Here is a 9,028-nt window from a genome sequence, read left to right on the forward strand (position 1 = left end):
TGTGCTGAACACTTAAAAAAAAAAAAAAAAAAAAGCAAGGTATATGCTCTCCAAAATGTTCCTATTTGTTGCTTATTTTAGGAAGTCTTTCAAAGTCTGAAACTGATGACATGCTGGGAATGTCTCAAAATCTGCACAATTACAGCACAATTTTTTTATTCATATTAGCAATGTTCTACCTGTTCTCACAGATCTGAGGCTAAATTTTATTTTACTAAGTATTTATTTCCCAAAGAATGAAAATTTATATATTCCATTATCTTCTATTAGGTTTTCATAGACTGACCATGATTTTTCAAATCTACTGCATTTCAAATACCAAATCAATGTCTTTTTCCTTTCTTAATAGTTTTAAGTGACTAGTGCTGTCTTAATGCATCTTTAACACAGTACTTCTGGTTTAATTTATATAGAGTGAAAACTGTATATAGTGAAACCGTTTCATAGTGAAAAATATTAATGTATTGCAGTTTGCCAATTGCATTCTTGGTCATAGACAGTGAATTTCTGTTTACCATGAAGGTATTATTTGGTATGAGATAATGCAGTCTTGAATAAAATAAAAGCTTCCACTCTAGATGGGTTCCCCTTGCAATCATGGGTGACAGTGGCTATAGGATTTTCCAGATTAAAGACCAGACTGTCTCTTCTGTCTCTACAAATGGAAAATCCAGCAAATAAAGGTTGGGGTACGTTCAAGAAGTTTCATTCTATTTCTCATGCCCTAGCCTAGAAGAATGAGATGAGTGGCAGTTCTCAATGAGTCAGATTCTGTATCATCTGGCACATTCGTAACATGGATGGAAAGCAACACCAAATCAAATGGGCAGGTCACTGGGCCAGGCAGAATGAGATTCAGTTCCCAACCCCAGGTCATGACCCAAATGAGGGTCACAGGAGCAATTCCAGCAGTGCCACACACAAAAGATGAGCCACAGCATGTGCCAGGAGCTCCCTCACCATCGCACTCCACTCCCAGCAGCGGGTCGTGGAAAAAGAAGGTCGGGAACCACTGGTAAAGAACATCTCTTTTGCTTCCCCCATAAACAGCTTCCCTATACCAATAACAAAAGAAAAGTAGTAAAAGGACACTGAGGCTAGACATTACTCCTTATTTCATCAGGTGGATATGCATCATATTAGAAAGAAATTTCAGAAAATAAATGACAAACATAAAGGGAAGATAATTCAGAAAGGGAAGATTTAGTAGAGAAATGCCTATGGAGGGGGTTGGACTCGATGATCTATTGAGGTCCCTTTTGACCCTAACATCTGTGAATCTAAGACCACTTCTGAATCTTCAGAATACAAGCATATGCTGATAATACTAATCTATTTTTACAAGGGTTCTCAGAAAGTCATAAATCCTACAGTTCCTTAGATGAAACAGATAAAGTGCAACATACATTTTATTCTTCTTCTTATGGGCCCCTATTAATATGACTGGCATTCCATGATACCCTCTGGTGGTCACTTAGCTCATTTCCTGCTCTGGCTCTAGGTACCCTCCCTTCAATACCACCTGCTATGCCTTGATGTTCTTAGCAAAGCTTGGAAAGAGAGGCTTCCTCAGGGCCCTAGAGCAGCTCCATCCTGTCTTCCTGCCAGCAGATCCCCATAAACTCTGCTGGACTCATTCCAGTCTTTGCACTTAGTCGGTCCTCCAGACGTGTGTGCCCCAGGACAACTGTTCACAGCCTCTGACCACCTCTTATAGTCATGCCTAAGGCTCACAGGTGTTAGCAGTTAATCAATTCAGTAGACCCTCAGCCCCCAGTCTCATTCCATTTTTCACTGAGTCTCTATGCCCTTGTCAGTCATTGTCACCCTGAAGCAATGAGCTACTAGGCCCCTGGCTCTAATCTCTGCCCCTCTCCAGCTGAGGGCCCCTGGCCCTGGTTCCACCTCTCTCAGCATTGGGCCCTTAACCCTATCTCTGCCTTTCCTCAGGCTCTGAGTACCTGACCCTGCCTCTACCTTTCGCTCTTTCCCTTTCAGTCTCCCTCACTCCGACCTCTCTCTCTCTGGCACTTCTGGGACCTCCTGACTTCTCATAGACCCAGCCTGGTCCACCAGTTTAAACCACAAAACCAAACATAAGCACCCAAGCTGTAATATAAAATCCTTAGCTCATTAGTTGCATACAAAAACCACCTTCATCCTGCATCCTCACTCCCTGCAAGGTCTCAGTTTATTGCTTTCCAATTACCATTTGTATCAAGATCTCACTGAGTGTTGCAGCTACAGCCCTCTCCCTGAATAGCTCTTCCCTCTGCAGCTTCTGGAGCCAGACTGACTGCTCTGGCTCCAGTCCTGGCTTACATTTTGCTCAAGCCCTGCCCATTCCCTGCAGGTGACTTGCTAGCCCTGGCAGAGCTGCTTCTCTCTCCTTCTAATGGGCAGCTTCTTGTTGCTACCTTGACTCCTATAGCAGTGGCTCTGTCCTATCATACTATTGCTGTGCAACTAGCACAGCAATAGGCACTCAGCTTCTAGCCTCTGGCTGCCTACTCCTTTGCCGTTAAACCTTTTTGGCTGCCTGAGCACTGTTTACTACTGTTTTCCCCTTTTAAAGAAAGAAGAGCTGTAGGCTCCCTGTTACACCCCGCTGCCTAATGTTAAGGGTGAGTTCATGATTCCATCTTTGTTATCTTGGAGTACCCAGATGAACTTCATCCAAGAGTACTGAAGGAAATGGCAGAGGAGATCTTGGAGCCTTTAACAAAGATATTCATGAAGTCATGGGAGAAAAGTGAGGTACCAGAGGACTGGAAAAGGGCCAATGTAGTACACATCTTTAAAAAAGACAAAATGGAAGATCCAGGGAAATACAGGCCAGTTATTTTCCCCTCTAAACCCAGTAAGCTACTGGCATACATTCTAAGGAAGTCCATTTGCAGGCATCTGTAATTTGTTGGGCTAGATGAAGGCGCTTGGTGGGCCGGATCCAGCCTGTGGGCCATATTTTGCCCACCCCTGTTCCCATGATTCTGGGCTTTGCTGGTTGCTGCATGGGGTTGGGAGGGAATCCTCCTCTCTCCCTGCTATATGCATCAAGTTTTTTTCCTTCCTTAGAGGAACTGGCTGCTGGCTGCAGGCAATGCTGCGTATTTTGATGGGGGCATGCCAATGCTTCTGCTGGGACTTACACCCAGAGGTTCCTGGCTAGGGAGTCTTACCCCTCTGCTCGGAGTTAGATCAATCACCATATTTGGGCACTGGAAGGAATTTTACCACATGGTCAGATTGGTACGTATTCTAGGGGCTTCTGCTTACCTCTGCAGAAGGGGGCTGAAGCCTTCTTCCTGGCATCTCTTGAGCATATATCAACCACCTTTGCACAGTAGGGCGTTGGCTGCTGTGGTCCCCCTGTTTTACCTGTGGCAAGTTAGGGTGGTATATTTGGGTTCACCGTTTAGTTTTGCTAAGAGGTTTGATGATGAAGCTGTATAGGACAGTTTAGATAGGGATGATCTTGCCTCACGCAGGGAATTGAACTAAATGACCTTCTGAGGTCTCGTCTAGCCCTTCTTTATGATTCTATGAAAGGCAACATCTTCCCCCATTCCCTGCCTGGTTCCCCAAAGGAAAGAGGGCAACAGTCTGAAATTCCTCATTTTCCTGCTTCCCCAAGCAACAGCTTACTGCTCTTTTTCACCCAGTCTGGATAGGTAGCTCAAAGCAATCCAAAAGTAATTTGCTTTCTGTAGGAAATGTACATCTCCATCAGGATTTGTGAGGAAAAGTATGCCGAGGAAGCTTCACAGTCAGGGCGGCCAGGAGCTGGAACCAACTTTCAAGGGAAGTAGTGCTCACTCCTACCCTGGAGGTCTTCAAAAGGAGGCTAGATAGACACCTTGCTGGGGTCGTTTGACCCCAGTACTCTTTCCTGCCCATGGCAGGGGGTCGGACTTGATGATCTGCTCGGGTCCCTTCCAACCCTACCAACTATGAAACTATGAAGCTCCCTTTGGAAGGAAATAGGTTAATACCCATTTTGCTTTGTTTTGTCTATTTCTTTGTATTTACTTGATCAAACCCATGGTATAGAGGACAAAAGAGACTCCAAAAGAAAATGTTTATCTGAAGAGAATTACCTGAAGTATGGACGTTAAAAGTAATTAATAATAAAAGCATGAGAGAGATCAGACACATCCAAGCAACTACCAGTTTAACAATTATCATGAGTAGAAGTCCATATACAAGCAGCATAACTGATTTATACCATTGGCAGTGATACAAAAAGAAATAAAAATATCCTAAAATATATGCTCTCTCAGGCAAACCTTCTAGGCTAGATGCAGAACAGATCAAAATAATGTTCTTATGTGGACTTAAACCTTGTTGAAAATCTATGAAAAACCCTAGTTCTGGACACCCTGCAACTACAGATCTGGATGCATGACCCAGACGTACAATAACATTTACTGCAGGGCAAAAGTAAGTGATGCTTTACTACGTGTCATCTGCTCTGGAATAACTGTCTATGTACACTCTTACCCTCTAGTGAATGGAAACTGACCCACAGTAACTTAGCCTAGCAAAGCACTGAGAACTAAATTACTGTAGTTTAGCTTACCCTTACTGCAAGGTAAGAGCATTCACAAAGGCGGTTACCATGGAACAGCTGATGTTCAGTAAAGCCCCATCCCTTTTATCCAGCATAAATTGTTTCTATGTCTACGTCCTACAATGCACAGCAGTAGGAGGTGGGCAGCCCTTTCACTGAAGTGAATAAAGCTTTTCTAAACACATTATTATGGAAAAGGTGTGGGTTGAAAAGGCAAGCCCTAATCCCAACTGCTAGAGAAAAAATAACCAAGTTTTCATGAAATGAGGTTTTGTGTTTTAACAAATCCCTATCACATGCATGCATCAAAATTACCATCCCCAACTAGGCTGGGGAAGCCCACAGGAAGAGGAACACTGTTTGACAATTGTATCAGATGCCTTATTCAGGAACCTGAAGCTCAGTGAGGGTCCTTTCACATGTGAAAGAAAAACAGGCTGCATTTTGCCGCATTAGTAACAGTTACAAAGAATCCAGGACATGATGTCATGGAACAGAATAATATAAGCAAAAGAAAGTAATCCTGCAATGAATCACAAAAAATATCCAGATGTGACCAAAGGACTGAATAAAAGGGGAAGAAAAATAATAACATTTCCTAGTTAATAGGAAACCAGCTTGTGATCTTCCTGAACAGCAATGGGGATTCACTTACAGATACAAATCGAGACTTAGCACTTGCAACGTTGCCTAATAGGTAATGAATTATCTAATATAGTCACACTTCAGTAACATACTGTATACACCAACTGTTCTCACATTAAGCCTTAGGGAAGCTGCTATTAGAAGAAGGGTTAACAGCCCACATATTCTCTTTTAGCATTTACCAACACAAGAAAAAAAATATTTACAGTACAACCAAGATACTAAAATGTGTGAACACCCAGCACACAGGAAATTGATAGGCTGATACTAATAATAGCTAACAATAGTAGAAGAAAACATGCAAAGTTGTTTTTCTCTAAGAACATGAGTCTTAATCCCTTTAGGTTTGAAGGGTGAACTCTCTCCACACTGAAGTCAATGGGAGCACTGATACCAACTGCAATGCCATGTTTTCACCCCAGATTTGATTTTCCCCCCACAAATTGTGTCAATTTTAGCTATGTATGTATGTGAGAGAGTGTGTTCATATGCACACAAAAACTGATTTTGCACTCAGCTCATCACACTCACTTATAATTTAAAACAAGGTAAATATTCCCAAGTCTTCAAAAATAAAACAGTATTCAAGATCACCCAAAAGTTAATAAATACTGGTATGTGCAGACCATACAATTTGCTACTATCTGTAATTCTCATCGATTGTTTTCAAGAGTGTAAACTGAGCCTTACCGTGCACTGACTGTTGCACACATCAGTACATCATTCAACATGAAGAGTCGTCGTTCTTTGGTTTTGATAATTTCTCCCTTGTCATTGTAAACTGTTTCTATCATATCATCAGTCCGTATGAGGTATCTGTTTCCACTGCTGAGTAACTAGGGTTCAAAAAACATCAATATAGTTAATACAGATAACATCCATCATCCAGTATGAAAACCAATAAAATACAATGGGATACCCCATTGTATATTGTTAAGCACATTCAAAGCTGGATGTAAGGATGTGGATTGACTATCTCTTGTGTCTCATTGAGGATCAAGCTCTAAACTCCCTTTACAACATTCTGATAATGTAAAGGGGCTTTAAGATGAAATATACACCTACTCTGAGGACTTTTTATGCTGCTATAAATCCTTGAGTGTATGACCATAAATTTCCACAACTGTTTTCTCCCCTCTTCTAGTCCGACCCATTCACATTTACTCCATGGTTCCAACTCTCCCCAAGGAGGCAAGTATGGGCAGGAGGGTGTGGATTACTAGCCACCTTCTTTGCCTGCACTTGTCCACAGAGCTGACTGACTACTGATAAAAACATATAGTTAGGGACCTACCAAATTCACAGTGGAACTGGGCTGTGCGGCATCTCCTTTAACCTTTCAGAATTCCCTGCAAACCTCCCTATCTTCCCTGCCCATTGCTGATTGGCACCGGTGGCCCTGCTACTTGCTGCTGGCTGGCTCAGAGGCAAGAACCGTGCTATATTTAAAACCATGGTTTTCACCTACCTGCCAATCAGGAGAGAGTGGTGGGCCCCTCTGCCAATCAGGGGGCATGCAGGGGAACTACAAGATTAAAGGAGCTGCTGCGCCGCCCACTTCCACCATAAATTTGGTATATCCATAGTGCTCACAGTACATGAGAAACTGCCATTATGAGATGCGATGACACCTAGAGCTCCCACTGGTGTGGTGTGGCATAGCACAGCACCCAAACAGGTGCTAGTACCTAAAACATAAAAATCTTTCTCTTTCTATTTAAACCCCCTCAGCTACTTGTAGATAATCACCATGTTGCTACTTAGACAAACCAGAGTATAGTTTATAGTATAAATGCATAGGGGGCAAAGATAAAAGTCTTAAATCATCCCTGTACCTCCAGCATCCTCAGAACTGAAAGCAGTTTCACAGGAGCAGTCCTGCCTGCATTGTGAGTACAGTGGGTCACATTAAACCAACCAGATAAAAAAGTTTAAAAAGTGCACCTACAATGATTCCAATTATAATTTATTAATCAGCACCATCTTTCTGAAATAGATTTCAGTGCTGCATAATGCCTAGAAATTCTCATGCTTTGGTTGTATGCTCTAAAACAGAGGTTTTCAACCTTTTTTGGTCAAGGTACCCCCGATGGCCAGTCAAGAAGTGGGGAGTCCCCCAGAGGCCAGTTGACAAGCGTGGCAAATCAAAGGGAGGGGTGGGGTGCCCCTGGTGAAACTGGAAGTGCCACTGTCTTCTTGGCACACTACCATGTACCCCTGGGGCCTTCCAAAGTACCACCAGGGGTACCTGTACCCCTGGTTGAAAACCCCTGCTCTAGAAGATGGAGAAGACTTGATTTTAGAAAATTATTTAATTGATTAAAATTTATTTAATCATTTTAGAAAATTACTTAGACATCATTCAGTATTTCTTCCTTTGAATAAGTCTAGGAAGTAGGAGTATCGATTTGTATACGTGCATGTGTATAGCCTTCCGGTTATTTCATACTTCATTTTCTAGAAGGAACACAGGTATTTGCACAGTAAAACAGGCATGAAACTATATACAATGAAGTTGGTAGCCCAAACATGAATTCATGATTAAAGCCAAAAAGGTTGTTCGTGCATCCATTCCTTTTAAGTCCCTCTCACAGTTCTCTTGAAAATATTTCTGTTTTACCACCCAAAAAATTGAGTAGTACAAGCAGATTTAATACAGAAAAGCTATTGGATACATCTGTTGGCATCCTGGAACTACCTTGTCATTAAAGGGAAGTAGTAGTTCATTGCACTGCATGTAGGACCAAATCCTGGACCACGAACAAGGTCAAACCAGATTGTCCTTGTGAGAATGATTTATATAAAGATTTTCTATGGACACGCTATTCTTCCCCAGTGTTCCTATGTAACAGCAGTGCAGCTGCTGGTACCATTTACAAAGTAGCAAAATTTTAGCCAGTAGATATATAGCTAGAAAAAGACGTTGCCAAATAAAGTGGATTGACCCTGCCTGTGTATGTCAAGGATATGCTCTGGCACAGCTGATCCACTTCATTGGGCAAAACACACAGTGCCCATGGTCCTGCTTGTTATCTAGAGGGACAAGGGGGAGACGTGTTCCCTGTTTACAAAAGCACACCACTGGCAATTTCCAGGCTTGAGAGGCCCAGTCCCACATGCTCCAGGAATTCACATCCAGCACTGGGACCCCCTAAGAACATCTGCCCAACCCTGCCTCTTCCAGAAATGCGTACCTGGCAATCTCCAAGATTGGGCTCCTGGGGCACCTGCCTGGCTTTCCCCATGTGCAAAGATGAACCCCGCCAATTTCTGGGATACATGTGGAAGCAGGAAAGGTTGGGGTTCTCTGTTTCCAGAGAATTGCCCTAGAGATTACTGGAAGTGCATCTATGTAGACAGCTAATAGGCAACCCCAGCCCCGAGACTGCACCACAGTGTACTGATTTTCATAGTTTCTAGGGTCGGAAGGGACCTGAGTAGATCATCTAGTCCAACCCCCTGCCATGGCAGGAAAGAGTACTGGGGTCAAACGACCCCAGCAAGGTGTTCGTCTAACCTCCTCTTAAAAACCCCCAGGGTAGGAGCCTGCACCTCTTAGAAGTTGTTCCACACCCTAGCCGACCTGACCGTGAAATAGCGCCTCCTGATGTCCAACCTAAACCTACCCTCTGCCAGCTTGTGACCGTTATTCCTGGTCACTCCTGGTGGTGCTCGGGGGAACAGTGACTCCCCCAGTGCCTGCTGATCCCCCCTGACTAGTTTATAACAGGCCACAAGATCCCCCCTCAGCCTTCTCTTTTGGAGGCTGAACATGTTCAGGTCCCGTAGCTTCTCCTCATAGGGCCTGCCCTG

General features: G+C 43.2%; 1 protein-coding gene across 4 annotated transcripts in view; it reads right to left on the bottom strand.

Annotated features, from left to right (window-relative positions):
- The window catches only part of ARHGEF10 (Rho guanine nucleotide exchange factor 10), a 272,411-nt gene that overhangs the window by 139,506 nt on the left and 123,877 nt on the right, over positions 1-9,028 (bottom strand). For all 4 annotated transcript variants that reach the window (XM_019520609.1, XM_019520611.1, XM_019520610.1 and 1 more), the window contains one exon: positions 5,906-6,051. In XM_019520609.1, the coding sequence (XP_019376154.1) occupies positions 5,906-6,051 (146 nt within the window). The remainder of the gene's footprint in view (positions 1-5,905; positions 6,052-9,028) is intronic.

The sequence above is a fragment of the Gavialis gangeticus genome, unplaced genomic scaffold (assembly GCF_001723915.1).
Source record: "Gavialis gangeticus isolate Ggan-Ray unplaced genomic scaffold, GavGan_comp1, whole genome shotgun sequence".
Classification (NCBI taxonomy): domain Eukaryota; kingdom Metazoa; phylum Chordata; order Crocodylia; family Gavialidae; genus Gavialis; species Gavialis gangeticus.